The sequence below is a fragment of the Artibeus jamaicensis genome, unplaced genomic scaffold (genome assembly GCF_021234435.1).
Source record: "Artibeus jamaicensis isolate MK-2021 breed Jamaican fruit bat unplaced genomic scaffold, CSHL_Jam_final contig_511, whole genome shotgun sequence".
NCBI classification, from domain to species: Eukaryota; Metazoa; Chordata; class Mammalia; order Chiroptera; family Phyllostomidae; genus Artibeus; species Artibeus jamaicensis.
Window position 1 is genome coordinate 613,043 of NW_026521866.1, and position 24,378 is coordinate 637,420.

General features: G+C 36.6%; 1 protein-coding gene across 4 annotated transcripts in view; it reads right to left on the reverse strand.

The window, feature by feature from the left end:
* PPP4R1 (protein phosphatase 4 regulatory subunit 1) overlaps positions 1-24,378 on the reverse strand; it is a 72,213-nt gene that overhangs the window by 18,825 nt on the left and 29,010 nt on the right. For 3 of the 4 annotated variants that reach the window (XM_053668823.1, XM_037154076.2, XM_037154075.2), the window contains exons 7-11: positions 20,443-20,550; positions 20,022-20,087; positions 18,900-19,058; positions 15,398-15,525; positions 7,300-7,823 (exon numbers count right to left, since the gene is read on the reverse strand). In XM_053668823.1, coding sequence (XP_053524798.1) covers positions 7,300-7,823; positions 15,398-15,525; positions 18,900-19,058; positions 20,022-20,087; positions 20,443-20,550 — 985 coding nt within the window. The remainder of the gene's footprint in view (positions 1-7,299; positions 7,824-15,397; positions 15,526-18,899; positions 19,059-20,021; positions 20,088-20,442; positions 20,551-24,378) is intronic. The other variant, XM_053668824.1, reaches the window with a different exon arrangement.

Genomic DNA, 24,378 nt, shown 5'->3' on the forward strand with positions numbered 1-24,378 from the left:
GCCCTCAGATGTCAATAAAAATCAAATGCTTAAGAATTCTATCAAGACTTCCGCTTAAGAATTCTATCAAGTCTATCCAGACTTCCGCCAAGATGGAGGCGTAGGTGGAAGCACTGCGCCTTCTCACACAACCAAGTTTAAAAACAACAAAGTTTTAGCAACAAAAACGCAGCCAAACCACAGAAAATTGAACTACACGGAAGTCTGACAACAACAAAACCTTCAGCCAAACCGGTAAGAGGGGCACAGCCAGCAGCAGAGCCGGGTCGGGCAGGAAAGATCCACCGGACTGACCCAGGTGCGCCAACAGACATGGGCAGATCCCAGGTGTGGAGAAGCGGGTGGACCCACTGAGGGTGCAAGGCGGTAGACCCACTGAGGGCTGACGACAGTCACACATTTGTACGCAGATAAACCAGTGAAGGAGCGAGCAGTAAAAAGGATCACACAGGCCCTAGCGGCAGAAAGCGGCAGAGGGAACCGCCATTGTCCCTCTCTTACCCCACCCTCACATACAGCTTCACAAACCAGTGACCTGGGTGGCCCCGCCCTGGTGAACACCTAAGGCTCTGCTCCTCATACCTAACAGGCACGAACAGATCAAAACATGGCTCAAGAACAACTCAGAGCCCCAGAGCCAATAAATCTAAGCAATGAAGAAATAGCCAAACTTTCAGATGCACAGTTCAAAACACTGCTGATCAGAATCCTCACAGAACTGGTTGATTTTAGTCACAAATTAGAGGAACAAATGAAGGCTAAACTAATTGAAATGAATGGAAATGCACAGGAAACCAATAGTAATGGAAAGGAAACTAGGACTCAAATCAAAGGAGTGGACCAGAAAGAGCAAAATAAATGACCAAACAGAAAAGGATGAAGAAACAAGAATTCAAAAAAATGAGGAGAGGCTTAGGAACCTCCAGGACATCTTTAAATGTTCCAACATCCGAATTATAGGGGTACCAGAAGGGGAAGAGGAACAGCCATGAGTGGAAAACTTATTTGAACAAATAATAAAGGAGAACTTCCCCAATCTGGCAAGGGCAAAAGACTTCCAGGAAATCCAGGAAGCTCAGAGAGTCCCAAAGAAGTTGAACCCAAGAAGGAATACACCAAGGTACACCATCATTACATTAGCCAAGATTAAAATGAAGGAGAGAATCCTAGAAGCAGCAAGAGATAAGGGGACAGTCACCTACAAAGGAGTTCCCATCAGACTGTCAGCGGATTTCTCAAAAGAGACCTTACAAGGCAAGAAGGGGTTGGAAAGAAGTATTCCAAGTCATGAAATCCAAAGACCTACATTCAAGATTGATCTATCCAGCAAAGCTTTCATTTAGAATGGAAGGGCAGATAAAGTACTTCTCAGATAAGATCAAATTCAAGGAGTTCATCATCACCAAGCCATTATTATATGAAATGTTAAAGGGACTAACCTAAGAAAAAGAAGATAAAAGAGATGAACAGTGAAAGGACAGCAAACTCACAGTTATTAACAACCACCCCTAAAACAAAAGCAAACTAAGAGGACAGCTAGATCAGGAACAGAACCATAGAAATGGAGATCACATGGAGGGTTAGCAACAGGGGAGTGGGAGAAGGAGAAGGGGAGAGAAGGTACAGAAAATAAGTAGCACAGATGGTAGGTAGAAAATAGATGGGGGGAGGGCAAGAATAGTAGGGGAAATATAGAATCTAAAGAACTTGAGACATGTGGTCATAAACTAAAGGGGGGAATGGTGAGGGAGGAGGGGAATGACAGGGGATAGAACTGTAATGGTATAATTAATATATTTTAAAATAATTTAAAAAAAAGAATTCTGTAGTCTAAGCAGAATATCCCCAACACTGCCCACCTACGTTTCACTGTAGAACACTCAACAAGCAGGCAGCTAATGGACTGTCTCACCCTTCTGTGCTCTGTGAGGCTGGGACTTTTGTCTGGTTTGTTACTGCTATATATTTAGCACATAGGAGAGTATCGGGTACATAGAGGTGCTCAATAAATAATGTTAAATCAATCAATCAATGGATATGTTACAAAAGTTATCCTAATGGAGAAAAACAGCATGACGAATTAAAAACAGCAGGTTTAAGAGGTAAATTAGAAAGAGAAGTGATTTAACTCACAATAGGGTATTTGTGTTAAAATCTCCCAATTGTTATAACTTTACAATACAACTTTAAGTCAAACATAGTATTAGTAGCCATCTTCTGAAAATGCAGTCATATACTGAAACTTACATGTACATGTAGGCCTTTTTGTTTTTACTATTTCTTTATCCTCACTGGAGGACATTTTTTCATTGCTTTTACAGAAAGAGGAAGGGAGAGAGGGTTTAGAGAGAAGAGAGGGGAAGAAACATTGATGTGAGAAACATCAACTGGTTGCCTTTTGTATATGCCCCAAAGGGGACTGAACCTACAACCTGGCCATGTGCCCCGACAGGTATCTAACCCATGACCTTTCAGGTCTGCAGATGACACCCAACCAACTGAGCCACACCAGCCAGGGCTGTAGGTCTTTTTAAAAAGCAAACTATGCATGTCACTTTTAGCTTATTTATTTAAAAAAATAAAGTAGTTATTCAATATTTCAGTATTTTTAAAAAGATTTTATTTATCTTTAGAGGGGAAGGGAAGGAAACACGAGAGAAATATAAATTTATCTCTCAGGGTTGCTTCTTGTGCATCCCCTGCTGGGAAGTGGCCTGCAACCCAGGCATGTGCCCTGACTGGGAATTGAACTGTGATCCTTTGGTCCACAGGCCCGTGCTCAATCCACTGAGCTACACCACCCAGGGCTCAATATTTCAGTATTTTTAAGGGCCTACTGTGTGTCAGGAAACTAGAAGGTACTGTAATACAGTGAAAGCTCCCAGAACAGGTTTAAAGCCTTTTTCCATAAAACTGAAATGTAAGAAAAACAAAGTATGAAAGTTACTGAAGTTTGATCAACTGAATAGAACTTAAGGTTATAAAAATAAAATTTAAAACAAAAAGCTAAAAATTGTAAAGACAAAAATTTATGCATAATTGACTATCCTCATCCTGACTGCTATAGTTTAGTGAGTTGGGCATCATCCCACAAACGTAAAGGTCACCAGTTCGATTCCCAGTCAAGGTATATGCCTGGGTTGTGGGCCAGGTCCCCAGTTCAGAGCATGTGAAAGGCAACCTATCAATGTTTCTGTACCACACTGACATTTCTCTCTTTTCCCATCCCTTCCCTTCTCTCTAAACATAAATAAATAAAATCTTAAAAAAAACCACACTGACTATCCTCATCTATGAACATCTTTAGTTTTAAGTGTAATTCTGTCTCTCCATCCTCCTCATCCTGGGTGACAGAGAGTGGAAGGACGGAGAAAGACTAATGAAGGCAAGATTTTGATGAATGTTGTAATTTGTCGAACAAAACAAAAACCTTGGTACTTGCTAGATCAAGTTGTCATAAAATAAAAAATGTGGCTGGTTCAGTGGGGTACAAAATAAGTAAATAACAGAAGCCACAACTGAGGAGTAAACAAAGAAAGTGAAACTCTAAGAGTTTTCCTACCATAAACCTTGGCTGCCGTGGTTCTATTGGCTAAAGTGTCATCTGTAAACCAAAGGGTCATGGGTTTGATTCCTGGTCAGGGCACATGCCTAGGCTGAGGGTTTGGTCCCCATTTGGGGCACATACGAGAGGCAACTTATTGATATTTCTCTCCCACATTGATGTTTCTCTCTCTCCCCCTCCCTTCCCCTCTAAAATCAGTAAGTGCGTCCTTGGATGAGGATTAAAAAAAGAAACCTACCATGAGAGATAAAAATAGGATCTGCTACTGAAAATACTCATTCCTCTGCTCTTGCCCTGGTTTCAGAATATAATAAAAAAGAATGAACTACTGATATATAAAACAAGGACAAGTCTGAAATATAGTGCTAAGTGACAAAAGTGAGACTCAAAAAGGTTTATCATGGCTTGATTCTATGTATGTGGTATTCAGCAGCAAGCAAGATCATGGGGACGTAAAACAGATGAGAGGTTGCTAGAAGCTGGGCGGGGAAAAAAGGATTGACTGTAAAGGGGAAAAGGAAATGCTCTGGGGGGATGGAACTGTTCTGTATCTTGACTGTGGTGCTGGTTACCCACAACTATATGTTTGTCAGATCTCACAGAACTGTCCTTTGAGGCTAAATTTTACTGATTATGTCCCAATAAGCCTTAAAAAAATGAAACTATCTGACAGTTAAATTAACTTTCAACAATCGAGAATATGAAATCTGCTTTTCATCAAATCATTTTTCTCCAAATGTAAAATTGTAACAGGAAATTCTTTTAAAAATCATGATAAATTAAAGGCAAATAAAGTAAACTGCTAATTTAACTGACATTAATGCAGCTTTTAAAGTCTGAACACAAGGTTTTGTATGTTTTGAGGGATAATGAAGGTTATCGCTTTATCTACTATATTTTGTATTTAGCTTTTTTAAACAATGAGTTTTTATTTTCTTTTGAAAAATACTTTATTAATTATGCTATTCCATTGTCTCCTTTTTTTCTCCCCTTTATTCCCCTCTGACCTGCAGTCATTCCACCACCTTAGTTCATGTCCGAGGTTCACACATGTAAGTTCTTTGGTTTCTCCATTTCCTATACTATTCTTAACCTCCCCCTGTCTATTTTGTATTTACCATTTGTGGTTCTTATTCCCTCTACCTTCCCCCCATTCTTCCCTCTCCCTCCCCGATCCCTGCTTGATAATCTTCCATGTGATCTCCATTTCTGTGATTCTGTTTCTGTTCTAGTTACTTGCTTCCTTTGTTTTTGTTTTAGGTTCAGTTTTTGATAGTTTTGAGTTACCTGTCATTTTACTGTTGTATTTTTGATCACCTTCTTTTTCTTAGATAAGTCAGCCCCTTTAACATTTCTTAGAATAAGGGCTTGGTGAAGATGAATTTCTTTAACTTGACCTTATCTGGGAAGCAGTTTATTTGACTTCCATTCTAAATGACAGTTTTGCTGGATAAGGTAATCTTGGATATAGGTCCATCCCTTTCATGACTTCAAATATTTCTCTCTAGCCCCTTCTTGCTTGTAAGCAAGATTTCTTTTGAGAAATCAGCTGACAGCCTTATGGGAACTCCTTTGTAGGTTATCTGTCTCCTTTGCTCTTGCTGCTTTTAAGACTGTCTCATCTTTCATCTTGGGTAATGTACTTATGATGTGCCTTGGTGTGTGCTTCCTTGGGTGCAGCTTCTTTGGGACTCTCTGAGCTTCTTGACCTTCCTGGAAGTCTTACTTCCTTTGCCAGATTGGGGAAGTTCTCCTTCGGTATTTTTTCAAAGAAGTTTTCGATTTCTTGCTCTTCCTCTTCTCCTTCTGGCACCCCTATGATTTCAATGTTGGAATGTTTAAGGTTGTCCCTAAGCCTCTCCTCATTTTTTAAAATTCTTGTTTCTTCATTCTTTTCTGCTTGAGTATTTTCTTCCTTCTGCTCCAAACAGTTGATTTGAATCCAGGTTTCCTTATCATCACTGTTGGTTCCCTATACATTTTCCTTGATTTCACTTCACATAGCCTTCACTGTTCCATTTTGTGACCATACTCAACCATTTCTGAGAGCATCCTGATTACCAGTGTTTTGAACTGTGCGTCTGATAGGCTGGCTATCTCTTCATTGCTTAGTTGTATTTTTTCTAGTGCTTTAATCTGTTCTTTCACTTGGGCTGGGTTTTTTTTTTGTTTTTTTTTTTGACTTGGAGTGCCTGTTATGTAGTAAGGGACCAGAGCCTTAGGTATTTGCCAGGGCAGGGCAACCCCCACTGCTGCCTTGTGGTGCTATATGTGGGGAGAGGGGTTTGAGAGGGAACAATGCCACTCACTTAGCTCTCTGTTGGTTTCCAGTCACTTCCTCTGCCACTACTAGCAAACTGGGCCCTTCTGGTGCTGATTCCCAGGTGGATGGGTTTGTGTACATTCTAGGACCCTGTGGGGTCTCTCCAAAGAATTCTCCTGTGAGGCTGGGAGTTCCTCCAATCACTGCAACTCCCACATGTTCTGAAGCAGCCAGGGTTTTTAGGCTTTATTTCCCCACACTGGAACCCTGGGTTGCACAATCTGTCTCACTCCCCAGTTGTTCCTCCTGGTTTATCTGTATGCAAATATGGGACCACCTGCTCTGGTCCTCTAGCTGCCACCTTTCCTTGAGTCTTCTCCACCTCAGCTGCCCATCTCTACCCCTCCTACTGGTCTGGATGAATGTTTCTTCTTTAACTCCTTGGTTGTTGGACTTCCATGCAGTTTGATTTTCTGGTAGTTCTGGTAATTTTTTGTTTTTAAATTTGTTGTCCTTCTTTTGGTTGTGCAAGGGGGCAAAGTGTATCTACCTACGCCTCCATCCTGGCTGGAAGCAATTTTTATCTGCTTTAAAAATGGATGTTTACTAATACTGAGCAAACCAGTATTTATAAATTTTAGCATTTAGAAAAAGGCCAAAAAAATTCTACAAAATGATACTAATTCTAAAGGCTTCTAATTATAAAATTTGTCAAATTATTTTTGTTTTAAATAGTACCTCACATTTCACTGAATAAAGTTATGAAATAGTCATTAGGAAGACCTTAATCTTCAAAGGAGCAGAAAGATAACATCTGCATCAGGTCCTAGCCCCAGGATTTTCACCACTTTCCAAGTGCCAGCCAGCAGAACAATGGGGACTGCTTCTGAACATGTCATTTCCCACACACTTACAACATATTCCACTTAATAAAAGGCAACTTTTGATTTGAATACAGAACAACCTTCTTTCATAATGAAAGAATCTAGGCAATACACATGTGTAACCCAATGGAAAAGAGTCAGAACTGAAAAGTAATCTGATCAACCCTTACAGGCATCTATGGCTCTTAAAACACATCATATTCCACAGGAAAATTGGTTTCTTTTGCCTATTTAGTAAACCATGGTCCTTCCTTGAAAAACACTGCATCCATTGCTGTTTATCAAAAAAGCTGAAAAGACCCAGAGCAAAACAGTTAAAGCATGACAAGATTAAAATTGTAAATGTAAAACACTGTTTGAATGAGTGTGAAAATTTCAGAGATTCGTAAATCAACAATCCTGTACATATGACAGTTAGGAACATAGTGATGAGCTTATCTCTAAGTGATATTTTCTAAAAATCATATATTTATCAAGACAAGGCATTAAATTTATATTTAATAAGGCAGTTTTCCTGGGGGAAAAAGGTCAGAAAATAACATTTTATATCGAATTTAGCAAAAAGAACTTGATTGAATTTTTCATACCTCTAACATCTGGATCATCAATATGTGGCTCTAGATTTTCTATCATTTCTTCAAGTTCCTTTCTGGTGGCCATAGTGATGTTTGAAGAACCTGGTATGGTTATTTCAGGTGTTTCTTCTGGTCTCTCTGGGTTGAGTGCATTCCCAGAGCCCTGCTCTAGCTCTATATCTAGATCAATTTCAGGAAGAGGAGTCCTCCAGAAATGGAATGAGTTGTATAATTCCTGATCTAAGAGAGCAGAATGTTGTGAACTGGCACCAACCTCTGGCCGTAATGTAGATTTGTAGTTACCAGATTTTTTATCATTCTCATTACTAGCTGCTTCCTGATGAGAGTCTGAGGACAAAGTACAAAGTAAAGAACTGTCCATTGGAACATTTATTTCACCCAGAGGCTTCCTAGTAGTGTCGGCATGTTCTTCCATGGTGTTTTCCAGATTGACACTGGAATTACTGATATTGGGATCTGAAGATATATCCTCTGGCCTGATTTGTGCATCCTCTGGGACTTCTTGATCTCTGATCCTTTTATTGTTTCATTTGGGGGGAAAAATGAAAGTATAAAAATTACTGAAAATAATCAATGACAAATACTACATAAAGCATTTAGATAAGCTAAATATTAAAAATTATAAATCATCCATACATATTGAGTAGTTTATATAAATTATTGATAATGCTTTTTTTCCCATCAATTGTTCTATGTTCAGAGATGTAAACATCTATTAAGCCTAAGTCCAGATATTAAAGCATTGATATTAGTTGGTGAAGATAACATTTAAGAATCCTGGGATTGTACAATACCATGACAATTGCAATAATTTAATAAAGAACTAAAAAACAGTAGGAAGATAAAATCCTATAATGCATTTTAAGACACACGCATTTTTAAAGTTATCTGATTTTTAGGATTTTGGTACTTCCATTCTGCTCCAAGGACATGTTGAAAAGCTAAGAATTATAACCTGCTTGCTTACATAAAAAAGAAAAAACCCTCTACACGGCATCACAAAAGATCTTATTTACTATGTCACAAAATACGTAAGAATCCACTCAAGTGTCTTTTTTTATTTCTTCCAGTTCTTTTAGCTTTCTAGCTCTCCTCCCTTACGGAGTTATGACTTACTTGATAAGGACAGACAGTACACGTTCCTAAAGACCACTGATCACTGATCACTGCCATCCATTATGTAAATGTTTATCCCCTACATTTCATTAGACTAATTTAACAAGTATGTATTGAGCACATACTAGGAACCAGAAATGGGTATTAAGGATTCATATGTGACAGTGAGCTGCAGATCTTGCTTGTGATATTAGAAATTAGAAGCAAATAAAAAAAACTTACAAGGAAATAACTACCAGACAGAATTGTAAATGCAGAAGTATGCACAATGAACACAGAATGTAGAGACGGGAGTTGAAATTAAAAGGCTTTAACGGAACTAATATAGATTGTGTTTAGAAGAACCAATAAATGTTTATGACCCTAAGGAAAAGAAAATTTTCAGAAAGAAGAAACAAAATATGCAACGGCAAGGATGATAGAGAAAGCATAACATTTAGAAAATAGCAATGAGTTTACCATGGCTAAGAGGAGGAAATGACAGATGACAAGAATGAAAAACTGCAGAAATCACTGTGTTCCATACTAAATACCTCTGGAATTATCCTATGGGCTATAGAAAATAATGTAGAAATTAAGAAACTTGTATTTTTAGATATGTTATTTTTGAAAGACCACTGTGGAAGCAGTACAGCAAGATGGTTAGAGGTGAGACAAGAGGCAGGAAGCACAGAAAAGCAGGTGAGAGAAAGTGATGGCTTTCTGAATGAAGGCAATGTCTTTGGGACTACAGAACCAGTAGTCCCATTCAAATATACGTAAACCCAGTAAGATTTGTTCACTTACTGCATGCTGGGGAAACAAAGAGAGGAATCTGGGAAGATATCCAGATTTCTGACTAGAGCAATTGATTAGATGCTAGTAGCAACAACTAACAGTGAAAAATGCAAGAACAATTTAAGGAGAAAGCTAATGAGCTCCAGTTTGGATAGGCTGAATTAGGTATCTATGTCAAAGGTGGTGGTGATGTCCATGGGAAACTGATCACACAGTGGACACAGATTTAGAGGTCATCAACTCAGGGGACATGTGTAGGGCATATATATGAGGCAAGAAATATAAATGAAGGGGAACACAAAAGCCATACAGAATAACAGAGTGAAGGCATTTTCCTTACATAAAAAGATGGTAAAGATGAGTATATTTTTGGACTTGGTGAAACAGGATTATAAGAGATGAGGAAGGTACTGGAGAAACAGGAGACTGATGAAGTAACTGATGGAAAAAGAATATGGGCTAAAGAACACAGGTAGACATATGAAGAGACACCTCTTTCTAAGACACATGAAAGAGAAGTTAAGGATGGATATGTAGGCAAATTTGTAAGGTAAGTGTGGGAGAAAAACTACATTTGATGGGCTCAATCCCCTTGAGCCCTGGCTAGTGTTGCTCAGGGGATTGAGCATCCGCCTGGGAACTGAAAAGATCACTGGTTTCATTTCCGGTCAGGGAATGCCTGGGTTGCTGACCAGGTTCCCAGATGGCGGTGTGCAGGAGGCAGCTGACTGATGTTTCTCTCACACTTTGATGTTTCTCTTCCTTTCTTTCTCCCTCCCTTCCCCTCTCTCTAAAAATAAATAAATATAATCTTTAAAAATAAAGATGCTCCCTTGAAATATTATGTGCTTTTTACATATACACAATAAAAGATTATTAAACAGGAGGCCTTGTGCAAAAATGGAAAGTGACATTAACACCTATAATGTAATATATTCCATACATGTTAAATAGCATATATGAGATCTGTCCAGAAGGTATCCAGCCACGTAATATGAAAAACTGAGACATTTACTGAAGAAGATATAAGACACAAGAAACACTGTACATAGGACATGACGCCTCACACCCCTTCAAAGGAGGCACCCTGGGACCTCACACAGTTCTCCTAATTGCCATCGGCTGCCCTGTCACATTTTCCTGAATCTTATCTACAATCTGAAATCTCTTCCTTTTCAAAGGAGATTCTAGTTTGGGGAAAAGCCAGAATTCTCAGGGCACCACATCTGGGCTATAGGTGGGCTGAGTCAACTGGGTGATTTCATCAATAAACTCCACCGCATGCTGTCATGATGAAGCTGCCAATCACCAGTTGCCCACAGCTGCAGCCTTCTGAATCTTCCAAATAGTTTCCAATGAGGAATGTTCAAGCTTAATGCAAAATCTGATGCAGAATCGTTGTCCTACTCACTCAGTTATTCTGAATGTGACAGTCACACACACACAGTACACAGGCTCACTCAATGGCATCTACCACCCGTCAACACTGTTCATGCACTCACATTCCAGTCCACTCTCATTGGCTGCCAGGTCACACTGATGACGCACAAACTGTTCTCATTATATTAAGAATGGCTGGACTTTTTTTTGGACAGACCTCATACGTTCTCATGAAATTGTCAATTTTCCTCTGATTACTCTTAATCTGTAGTAATAATAGTAATGTTCACATTATTTTCAGAAATATTTTCTAAAAACATAGTAATTATTTTTTAGAAGTTTTTAAATACAGATAAAAATATTTATTAAGTCATCTGAAAACATACCACACAGTGATTGCATTTTAAATTCTGGTGTTGCCCTTCCATTCTTACAACTGTTAAGGTATGTAGTAGGCACACACAATAAAATTGTTACAACTGTGAAAAAACTGAATTATAAGTCTTAGATTCTTATCACAGCATTGGCACCACATAAACAAAAAACCCAAATCTTTTAGGGACTCAGATTTCCACATTTATTCCTTATTCATAAAAATGAGCAATTGTCCTAGATAACCTATAGGATCCTTTTCCTTTCCAAAATAGTTCTTAAAGCTAGTGCTATATATAATGCAAAACAAATATCTTCTATGTGTATGAATTATATATTTTCCAGTTATGTTGTTCTTATTAAAAGATCTTTTTTCTTTTGTTTTAAAGAACACTAGTGTTAATTGGTAAAATCTGAATAAAGTCTTTAGATTAGACAGTAATATTGTATCTATGTTAATTTAATTTTTGTAAATGGACTGTTTGGTTATATATTAATGTCTATGTTTTGAGGAAATACAGTCAAATATTTTAATAAGTAAAAAGATCATGTCTAAAACTTTACTCTCAAAGAATTAAGGAAAAAAGAATAATAAAGCAAATATGGTAAATGTTGACATTTGGAGAATCTACGTAGAGAATGTATGGGATGCTTTATGTTATTTCTGTAGTCTTTCTGGTACCATGCAAACTAAATTTTAAAATTTATCGTAACAAGGAATTGTTTCGTGGGAGTGTGGAGCAAATGAATAAAACTTGTAAGGCCTCATCTATTACCTGATGAATTTTAGAAAGCTTCATTTAGGCCATTCAGTATATAAAACTATTCCAAGAGCCTCAGGTTTCCTGATCCCTATATTCACTTTAGCATTCAGATTCAATTTTAATATTAAAATTAGTTAATGACATTAACTTTTAATATTCTTAGAAAAAACAAATAATGGCCAAGTACTCCTAGTACAATTTTAAAGAGACAAAAAAAAATTCCCTAGAATTAAATTCTGGGAAGAATTATATATGTATGAATGACAGCTGCTTCAAACTGTCAAAAATATACATTCTCTAAATACTGATTTCCGCCCCCTGGACTGCTAAATGCAAAAATTCTGATATTCTTTCAGACTTTCAAATACCATTACACAAACATTGTTTTGAAAATTGAGGAGACATGATTTGCATAGTGAGAATTATCTTCTAAGATATCACAGGCAACAAGACCACCAGAGGCTAAGCCAGAGGTTTCTCTCAAAAATATTATGTCTCTTTTAATTTATAATTAATCTTTAGAGTTCCTGACTAGAGACAGTGGGCCAAAAAATAAGTACTTGGATATGTATTTCAAGGAGAAAATGACCTATAGAATATCTGCTTAAAGAAGCACTGTATCCTGAGATAAATGCAAAGAATACTACCCAACATTTTTCAGGTTCTGCGAATGGACTAAATAAAGTCTTAATGTCAGCAAAATACTTCTGAATTTGTACCAATAACAATTATACTTTCACATAGTTGGTATTAAGCTAAATGAACAAAAACTAGTGTAAGTGGCTCAGTAATTCAAGGCTTTTGAAATTAAGTCTATTTCCTTATAATAATTCACTCAAGATTTACATAATGCCAACTGTGTGCCAGGCCCAGTGAAGGTGGTAGGGTACACAAAGATAAAACACTAGATTACTATACTGGATGGACTTATAGTCTGCTGTAGATATGCACAAACACACAACTGAAAAGATATGATTAAAAATTAGTGTTAAGCCCTGGCTGGTGTAGCTCAATGAATTGAGCATGGGCCTACGAACCAAAAGATTGTGGTTCGATTCCCTGTCAGGGCACATGCCTGGGTTGCAGGCTAATTCCCAGCAGAAGCCAGTTCCCAGCAGGGGATGCACCAGAAGCAACCATACATTGATATTTCTCTTCTTCTCTCCTTCCCTTCCCTTCTAAAAGAGAAATAAATCAAATTTAAAAATAAATAAATAAATAAAATATCTGCCTCAAAAAATTAGTGTTATTCTCGCCCTCCTGACAGCCAAAATGCAATCTTTCCCTGAAAAGCGGAGGGAAAGATCTTGGAGGTAGTGAGTTTAGAGACAGCAAACACACTGACAGTAACCTTATTAAGTGAGGTATAAATGGAACAAGCAGGGTTTCCCTAACAGAAAGCAGGGAGAATCAAAAGAATAATGTGTTCAGAGATCAATGTAATTGTTGGTTTGGCAAAATTTAGAAATGCATATTTGAATATTTAACTCTGCTTCTGGAAGTAATTTTTATTAACACCTTCAAAGAACCATTAATAGCCTAATCTGGGATAAGTGAAAGATAAATTTTTAATATAAAGTCAGATGTTTATTATCAGTAAATGATTCAACGCATGTTAAATGATATTAAATGTTTCCAGGATTAGATAAAACAATATATAATAAATAAGCAGCAACGGAAATATGTTGCCAAAAACTGGCTTACTTAGTAATATATTTGAGAAATCTGAATTCTAAGGAAGTGAGTGGACCTTGATAATAGAAACTAAGTTTCCTATTTCTATCTATAGTAGCTGGTTCTTAGTAGGTGCTCAATTAATTTGTGCTTAATCAATCTTAAAGAACAAAACAACAGTTTTAACAGAGTTTAAAACAAAAGCCAGTGCAATATTTAAGAGAGGGCAAAATAATGCTTATAAGGTTAGTAATATATAGGATGACTCTTTCTGAAGCTACAAAGTAAAACTACACAAAAGCTTTTATAATGTTTAACACAACTCCTTCCTTAGGCAGGAACGTTCTCTTCCCTCCCCTATACCATTCACACAATTCAATAAAGTCAAATAATCCAGTGAAAATCCAATGCTACAAATAGTATTGATATGACATTAAGATGTACCTCATTACAGTGGAAGAGAAATTACAGTCTGTAGCTAAAAGATAACTACCTTTAAACAGCTCTTCCAATAATGTCCTACATAGACCTGCAGTCAGCAAAACTACTGGCCCTGACAGCCATACCAACTATTCTTGTCAATGAAGTTTTACTAGAACAGAGCCAAGCCCATCTGTTTATATATTGTCTATGGCTGCGACACACTGCAAAGGCAGAGTTGAGCAGTCATGACAGAGACCGAAAACATATTTGGCCTTTTACACAAAGTTTGCTTACCCTGTACTATGTAATTCTCTGTAAATTTTTATTTTCACTTTGTTAGACTAGCTCCAGATTTAAAAACAAATAAAAGTTATATCATAGCCTTTGTACAGTTAGATAGTGAAATGATACGTTGACTTTAAAAATGAAAAAGAGATAATACCCCCCACCCTGGTCTGTATTTTTGTCAAATTTCTTGCAGCAGCTGTTTTTCAAAAGAACTGACAGACTGTGCTTGCTAGGAAGGCAGGTTTAGAGTGATTTTTCTTCCTTTACAAAAAACAGTACCTCAGGTTTGTTTGGCTATTCAGCAGGACAGTAGGAGAACGGGCAAAAAGGTAAAACAAGGCAGCAGAGAAGAAAGGAAGAACTGCCAAATCAAAACACCAAGAAAGCAAATATCACAGTATCAAGACCTACAGAAGAAAATGTCCATTAGCATCATGACAAGGGAGGGACAAGACACTATGGTAACTCAAGCATTATAGTAGGGACTGTTTCAAAAACAGGTATTCAATTATTTCATGTGCACACTTGCAAAAGTTTGTGCTTATTTCCCATGCATTACGTAAGGTCTGAATTGTTTTTTTCCTAAGTATATATTACAATAAATTTTAAAACCTAAAACTCAAATCAAAATTTTTAAATGCAAAAACATTTAAAAATAAAAATCAGAGTTGTCTTCTAGGTTTCATTTTAAAACCTGTGGCCCTAATTAGAGTAATATACTTAAAACTGATATTCCAGTTAGTAAGTACACTGCTTGGGTGCTAATCATTTAAATACTTTCCTCCTCAACTGAGATTACCATCATCATTCTGTAGCAGAGACTCCAAGATCCATAATTAAATAACTGACAGGAAGGAAAAATAATAGTAAGAAATAGACTATGTACTAAAACATATTCCTAAATTAGGTTTTAATCCTTAAAAACCCAAACCCTTTAAATTGCATGATCATTACCTCATATATTCTAAGTATCACCAGATGATTTACTAGATAAATAATTTATTAAGGAAACTTCTTCTAACCTGTTACTGTAGCGATCATTTCATATTACAGTGCTCTACATGCCTGGCATCAAGCTAGGTGTGTCTTGTGTGTCTTGATCTGATCATTTACTACATAGCCAACTGAAACAATGTTTAACAAATGTATTTAAAATAGAACTATAAAAATATTTACCAATTTGTAAATCAAGAGAAATAGTAAACTCTCCAAAAACAACACATTATAAAATAGTGAAAATTAAAAAGAAGTTCCCAAGCGGTAAAACTGGAAAGCAAAGTTGTAAAAAATTATACCTATTTTTGTCTTCTACTGATGTATCTTCTGAGCTTTTGTTTTCTTCTTTAAAATACTGGCCTGAGCTAGACGGATTAGCAAAAGTAGATATGAAAGGTCCCAGAGACTGAAAAGCTGCTTGGCGAACCTAGGAAGAAAAGAACAGTCATAAAACATAAAAATACAGGACTATTAATAATCTACTTTCCATATACTGAATGAAGTGCATTTAAGGTATTAAAGTTTTTCTAAATGAAACCTAGATTCAGAACTGTAAGTCATTCTTCAGCGAAAATGTAAAGCTTTTTATAAACTATTTGTTTTTTGTTCAATATTTTTATCCTGGCTTGAACATTTAAACCATGAGAGTATGAAAATGAGATCCTACAAAACATTTACATAACATAAAACTAAATAAAGTCCTGTTGGGGTCTTAGGAACAAAAAAGATGTCAAACTGCAAATATAAAGCAATAAAGCCCACAAAATGGCATAAACCAATTTAATGTTTTCAGGTAGGAAAGACTAATTTATTCATTACACAAAAGCAAGACAGATGTATGAGAACTACATACACATTCATCAGAAATATAATATCAACTTAAGCTGTATTTCGCAAAAATCTGGAGGCATATATTATTGATATCAATGAATGTCTCAAGTAGTAAAGCTGAAAATGCTATAGAATTTTACTTCATATTATGTTTCTGTATTATGTTTGTAATCAAGATTAAAAAACACATTTAGAAAGGAGACATTTTATGAGAGAAAGTAGAAGGATGGATATAATCTAACAAAAGCAACTATGATGAGAAAAACTATAAACCAATTTCTCTGGGACTATACCTTTTAGGCATAACAACACCTTTTCCAAGTTTTAAAATGAGGATTACAGGCTATATATAAATTTTACAAAGGTAAATACATGTCAAGTACACCTATTATTATTTATCTGCTTGAAGAAACAGTTACAAAATGATTCCAGTGATTTTTTAAAAAAGGCTAGAATTATACACATGACAGCAAAAAGAATAGTGTGTATGTGTTAACTTACAGATTCCCTCCCTCTTTATATTTCCCTAACAGCGTAACTTTTAAAATTATATGCATGAGTTTAGTCTACTCTGAATACTGTTAAAACTCTGACCTTGTCTCAAATAGGCATAAGATTTATAAATACCTCAACAACTCAGGTATATATCAATATACCTTTAAGGAATCCTTTATTTTATACTTGATCTTGGCCAAAAAAGGGCAAAAAGCGATGGGAATACTTCATTTTCATACAAACCTATTCCCAAATTAACAGTAAATACTGCATTGGTTACTCTGCCAAAACTATGACAAAGTAGTTAAAACTTCAAAATGAAAACTTGGATAAGCTACACAGTCTTTCTAATAAAGATTAGATCTTGTACAAGATTATTAGAAAATAGGAAAAACATTAGAATAGTACTAAGGCTCAACAGTCTTTTCCTTTACGTAGGTTTTATTTTGAAAAGGAGTATGGTGAGCCCTGGCTAGTGTGGCAAAGTGGATTAAGCGCCAGCCAGCCTGTGAACTGAAAGGGTCACCAGCTCAATTCCCAGTCAGGGCACATGCCTGGGTTGTGAACCAGGTACCCAGTGTGGGGCGCACAAGAGGGAACCACACACTGATGTTTCTCTCCCTCTCTTTCTCCCTCCCTTCCTCTCCCTCTAAAAATAAATAAATAAAATCTTTAAAAAAAAGAAAATGAGTATGGTGAGATCCTGAAATCAACTCCTGCAATGGAGCTCTTCTGCATAAGAGCTCCACTGAACCACACTCACCAGTCAAATGGGGAAAAAAACCTACCATTCAAGAGCTCTGGAAAATGTCCTAAGGGCAAACAACAAATTAATGGATATATAGTGGTATCTGAACCGAGACCAGCTCCGGGAGGCAGAGCTTCCGTCCAGACTGCTGTCACCATACAGTGGGCTCCCTCTCCCCAAGATCCCTGCCCGCTAAGAAGGCTTTCAGCATTTCTCCTTCCACCCTCAGCTACCTGTTGCTGAGGCCAGGTCCTGGGAAAGTGCAGTTGAGTGGTGGGGGCTCCCTTCTTCCACCCAAGGCCCATTAGTGGAACAGAGGCTACACCAGATGTGGCCCAAAATCCTGAGGCCCCAACAGTCCACACCCCAGCTGGTGAGGCCAGGAGAGACAAGCCAAGAGTACCTCAAGCTGGTGAACCTCCCACTGCTACTAAAATGCTCTCATCCCATGGGTGACTGTGGGCAAACCCAAAGCTGTGCCTCCTGGAAGGGGGAAATAAAGAGTCCACTGAAGTATTCTACCAGTCATTAAACAAACAAATAACAAGCACTGGAGATGGGTACTAGTACCCAAGCTTACTACATTAGCTAAAATACCAGTTTCCAACAAAAAATTATGAGGCATGAAAAGGAACAGAAAAGTATGATCCATACACTGGAAAAAATATTAGGTAACAGAAGCTGTGCAAGAGTAGTTAAGATGTTGGACTTAACACCACCAAAAATCTTCGAAGAAGCCATCACGAATTGTTCACAGAACTAAAGGAAAGCATGACTAAAGGAGTACAGATATGAGGACAATGTCACAGCAAACAAAGAAAATTAATAAAGAGAAAGAAATAAAAACAAAGAACCAAATGGAAATTCTAGAGTTGAAATGTAATAGCTGAAATAAAAAATTAACTACATGAATTCAATAACAGATCTGAAATGGCAGAAAAAAAATCAATGAACTCAAGGTATATAAATATAACATACATAAGATGAAAAACAAAAAAAGAATATGAGGAAAAATAAACACAGCCTCAGAATAATGTGAGGTACCATTTAAGCACACCAATATATTTTATGTGTAATGGGAGTACAGGAGAAGAGAGGAAAAAAGACAAAGTATCTGGAAAAAACAGACAACCTAGATAGACCTATATAATAAATGAAGAGTGAAAATAGAACAAAAAAGACTATACTGACAAAGAAAAATCCAGGCCCAGATGGATTCATTCCTGAATTCTACCGAACAGTTAAAAGAGAATTACTACCAGTTCTTTACAAATTCTCCCAAAGCATAGAAGGGTAGGAGTGAATCCCAACTTATTTTATGAGGCCAGTATTACACTGAGAGCAAAACCAAGCAAAAATAATAAAAAAGTCATCAAAGAAAACTAGAGACCATTTCCTCATATATATACACGCACACAAAAATCCTTAAAATACTAGCAAAACCCAGCAACATATAAAGAATTATTACACTATGACCAAGTGAGACATCCAAGAGACTGAAGGTTATTTAAAATCTGAAAATCAATATACTACATCATAGCAATGGAAAGAACGTTTTATATTTGTACAGAAACTTCTTCCAGTTTAAAAAAAGTTAATAGCTGCCTACTGTCTACTCCTAGATTAATGACAAGCCTTAAATTATAAATTATTTTTTAAATTATGAAATCCAAATCATGTTTGCTGTAAAATTAGTTTAAAAAATGGTAATTAAACAAAAATCCTACCCAACGCGAAGGATCACTGATCAAATTAATAAACAGTGCTGACAATTTAGTCCTCCGGATTTCTTGGCACGTTGCACATGAAACCGCCATGAAGCATTCAGCACAAGCTTTCCGGACTCCCCATACGTTATCAGAACAAAGTTGGAAAAACCTGGGAAGCTATGCAAAGATAGTGTTTTGTTAGGCAGACAGAGTGAGTTTCAGTACAGGCACACCCAGTTTTATTATGCTTTGCTTTACAGCAATTCGCAGATACTGCATTTTCCCCCAAAATTAGTGTTTGTGGCAACCTTGCATCAAGCAAGTCTATCAAGCCCCATTTTTTCAACAGGCTCAGATGATGGTTAGCATTTCTTAGCAATAAAGTATTTTTTAATTAAGTATGTATATTACTTATTGTAGGTATAATGCTAACACATACTTAATAGACTACGGTATGATTTAAACGTAACTTTTGTACGCACTTAAGACACCAAAATATTCATATGACTCTCTCTTTATTATGATATTTACTTTATTATGTGGGTCTGGAACTGAACTTGCAGTATTTTTGGGGTATGCATGTCATTTTCTACTTTTACAATGTTTTAAAGTACGCAACTTCAACAAAATTAAGAAGACCTGTTTAGTATTAATGCTCAATAATTTAAAATAATCTAATTCACAATACTGTTAGTTATAAAAAAGAAAAAACAATCCTAACAAATACAACTTAAACTTTATTACCCAAGAGCTTACCTATTCTGCAAAACAGATGGTTTAGAAGCTCTTAAAGTATGTTGACTTGTATGTTAAGCATATACATTCTATGAATTAGCCATATTTAAAAATAACCTGCTGTGGATTTGTCACTAAAAAACTTGAGGGTTGCTAATAAATATTAACTTGAAAAAATAAGAATTGATCTCTATAATAAAAATGGGAAAGGTAAAAACTGTATCAAAAATATAGTTCAGATTACAGAAATTTAAACTCCAACTCAAAGGCCTATCATCTTTCTGGTTTACATTCATTAAATTGTGTTAATAAAATCTGGGGGTAAATATATGCATATTAAACTTTATGTACTATTTTGTAATGCATTGTTTACTCCTTTAGTACTCTTGTTTCTATAGTACTTACCAACATTTCCTCAGTAGCTTGCTGGCCAACAACACTGCAAATATCGCCAAAATTGGCAGCACAGACCTAACAACAAAAGCATCACTGAAATTTCAAAATATTACACATAGAGTTCTTTAAAAAATAATCTTTAAAATTTCACATATCGCCCTGGCTGGTGTGGCTCAGTGGACTGAGTGCCGGCCTGCGAACCAAAAGGTCTCCGGTTCGATTCCTAGTCAGGACACATGCCTGAGATGCACGCCAGGTCCCCAGTTGCAGGTGAGCAAGAGTTAACCACACATTAATGTTTCTCTCCCTCTATTTTTCCCATCCTTTCCCTCTGTCTAAAAAATAAATAAGTAAAATATTTTTTTAATTCACATATTAATACATAACCACTAGAACCATGAATTCTTAAACAAATGAAAAGACTAAATACCTTTCGAACGTGAAACATTCTGCAGTCACAGCACATCTCACAAAACCTCGGAAGGATAAGACGCTCTGTAATGTCCTTTCCAACCATGGGAGCCATTTTGCACATTATCTAAAATAAGAACAAAAACACAAGGAAAATGTTTCCAGGTTAAGTTTGCTAACTCATTAGAAGTATGTAACTTAAGAATATGAAAAGATGATATGGCATCATTACATCACATACATTACTAAAAATATTCATTACCTGAGTTGAAGACAGAAAAACAGACATTAATACCACCAATAAAATCAACCAATAATTACTCAATGTATACTAAACCCAGAAAAAATTCTTAAAATTTCGTTTTTGTCTACAGTTCCCATCTTTAATTAAAGTTATCAGGTAAAATGATTTTTTTTACCAAAAAACCCTGTATTTTCCCAGTAGTAAAATAAATGTTGACAGTGTAAAAGGAGTAATTATCTGTAAGACAGGCCTGGGTTTATCTGTATTGCTAAGAAAAGACTATAGAGGCAGTCCTTACCTTACAAAATACCGCTTTAAATAAATGAAACCTGTGCACACTGGAACCATGTCCTCACTCTCTGCAAAGCCTAGGTTCCAAGGAAGGCAAAGACATGGTTCTGCCATGTACATGTTTCAGTTAATGCAGCACTAGGCAAAGTGAGGATGAACTGTTTGAAAACCAGCCCAATGTTATTTAAATAAATTGATCCCATAGTTGGTGTAAAAAGAAATCCTCCATAGTTGGTTTAGAAAGAACTCTGATCATTTGTCATCATTTATCTGTTCCAGCTACTCCCAGCTGTGTAAATATGACAAGTAAAAGGCATACAGATTGGAAAGAATGCTCTAGTCATATATAACATGACGGTCTGCATAGAAAATCTCAAGGAATCTATAAAATAGGCACTAGAATAAATAAGTTAGTTTAGGAAGTTTGCAAGACCTAGTCGGAATATAAATATCAAATGCATTTCTGTAAATTAGCAATGAATAAATAGAAACATTAAAAAAGTTATTCACAACTATGTTAAAAAACATGAAATCTAACAAGACATACAGTATTTCTACTTGAAAACTATAAAACACTGATAAGTAACAGACTTAAATAAATGGAGAAACCTACCGTGCTCATGGGCGGTCAAGCAAGAACTTATTCCCTCATTGATCTACAGATGCAGCACAATCCCTATCAAAATCCCAGCCTCCTCAGAACTGGAGGATAACACCTACATCTCCTAAACCCCAAAGCCAGTTTTATTTTTTGACCCTGTACAGTTTCTAAGAGTTTCCAATGCCTAGGTTAAAGATCCAAAGCTATACTGTATTACTGATCTACCATAATTAAATGTATTAGAATAAATTATTCCCCAGGTAGAGAACAACTGGGAAGCCAGGGAAAGCAAAACCTGACAAAACAAACATATACAAATTGTAAGAAAATCACAGGTTTCATACTAATGCTGGATATAGTCTTTTTACTATAATTAAGTTTTACTATTGTTAAATCCCTCAAAAACTGTAACAGAGCAAGTTAAACTCTGCTCAATATAAACCAACACTCATGCCAAAACTTATTTCCCTTGATGAAGAACTTGTGAAATTAAAAAATAAACCTATGTTTTACAATTTGGCAGAGGTGGCCATTCTACAACATGTGAAAATACTAAATGTTACTTAATTGTATACTTTAAATGGTTACTTTTATATTATGTAATTATACTTCAATAAAATGGTACTGGTAGAAAAAACAAAACTTATTATTTACTGGTACCTGAGTATATAAAAATAAAATAATAAAATAAAGAAATTCCCAAGGAAAATAGACTTGCCTAAATTCCTATTAATCCTACTGATTCAGAACTACTAGAAACTTTTGGTTTTATTTTTTCATTTCAATGAAGATGCAATTATATTATTTTACACTGAAATAGTAAAGTCTCAATATCCAAACAAATTTGAATAAATTTTTAAATGGTTTTATTGGTTTTCTAATTTATTAACAGAATTCCTGCTATCTGAACTTGGGAACTATAGATGTGAACTGCGACAGATATTACTATGTATTCTAATCTATGCCTTATTTTTTAGACATATTTTATTGATTATGCTATTACAGTTGTCCCATTTCCCCACCTCCCTTATTCCCCTCAACCCTGCATACCCCCTCCCACCCACATTCCCCTCCTTTAGTTCAAGTCCACGGGTCGTACACATAAGTTCTTTGGCTTCTCCATTTCCTATACTACTCTTCACCTCCTCCTGTCTATTTTCTACCTACCACTTACACTACTTATTCTCTGTACCTTTTCCCCCCCTCTCACCCTTCCACTCCCCTGATGATAATCCTCCCTGTGATCTCCATTTCTGTGATTCTGTTCCTGTTCTACTGTTTGCTTACCTTTTTTTTTTTTAAAGATTTTATTTATTTATCTTTAGAGGGGAAGGGAAGGAGAGAGGGAGAGAAATATCAATGTATGGTTGCCTTCATGCATCCCCTGCTGGGAAGTGGCCTGCAGGGAACCGGCCTGCAACCCCAGCATGTGCCCTGACTGGGAATCGAACCGCGATTGTCTGGTTCGCAGGCCCGTGCTCAATCTGCTTAGCTTTTTTTTTAAGGTTCGATTGTTACCAACTGTGTTCATTATAATTTTATTGTTCAAATTTTTTATCTTCTTTTTCTTAGATAAAACCCTTTCACATTTCATAGAATAAGGGCTTGGTGATGATAAATTCCTTTAACTTGACCTCATCTGGGAAGCACTTTATCTATCCATCCATTCTCAATGATAGCTTTGCTGGATAGAGTAATCTTGGATGTAGGTCCTTGCCTTTCATGACTTGGAATACTTCTTCCCAGCCCCTTCTTTTCTATAAGGTTTCTTTTCAGAAATCAGCTGACAGTCTGATGGGAATTCCTTTGTACATAACTGTCTCCTTTTCTCTTGCTGCTTTTAAGATTTTCTCCTTATCTTTCATCTTGGGTAATGTAATTATGATGTGCCTTGGTGTGTGCTTCCTTGGGTCCAACTTGTCTGGGACTCTCTGAGGTTCTTGGACTTCCAAGAAGTCTATTTCTTTTGCCAGATTGGGGAAGTTCTCCTTCATTATGTTTTCAAATAAGTTTTCAATTTTTACTCTTCCTCTTCTCCTTCTACACCCCTATGATTTGGATGTTGGAATATTTCAAGTTCTCCCAGAGGTTCCTAAGCCTTTCCTCATTTTTCTTAATTCTTAGTTCTTCATTCTGTTCTGGTTGAATGTTTTTCTTCCTTTTGCTCCAAACCATTGAATTGAGTCCCGGTTTCCTTCCCATCACTGTTGGTTCCCTGTATACTTCCCTTTATTTTCCTTTGCATAGCCTTCACTTTTTCCTGTATTTTGTGACCATACTCAGCCATTTCTGTGAGCATCCTGATTACCAGTGTTTTGAACTCTATATCTGACAGGTTGGCTATCTCTTCACTGCTTAGTTCTAATTTTGGAACTCTGACCTGTTCTTTCATTTGGGCCATATTTTTTTTGTCTCAGTGTGTCTGTTATGTAGTAAGGTGTGGGGCATTAGGTATACTCCAGAGCAGGGCAACCCATGTTGCTGTGTTGTGGTGCTGTACGTGGGGAAGAGGTCTAGAGGGAACAATGCCGCTCACTGGGCTCTCACCCCAGCTCAGTCACTTTCCCTGCCATCCATGAGCAAACTGGGCCCTTCTGGTCCTAATTCCTGTGTGGGTGGTTTTGTGTACATTCTAGGACCCTGTAGGTCTCTCCAACGAACTCTCTTGTGAGGCTGGGAGTTCCTCCCGCTGCCGAAACCCCCATAGGTTTTTACAGCCAGGTGTTCAGGCTTTATTTCCCTGTGCTGCATCCCTGGGTTGCACAGTCTTTTTTGTTCCCCAGGTGTTCCTCAGGTTTATCTGCATGCAAATGTGGGAC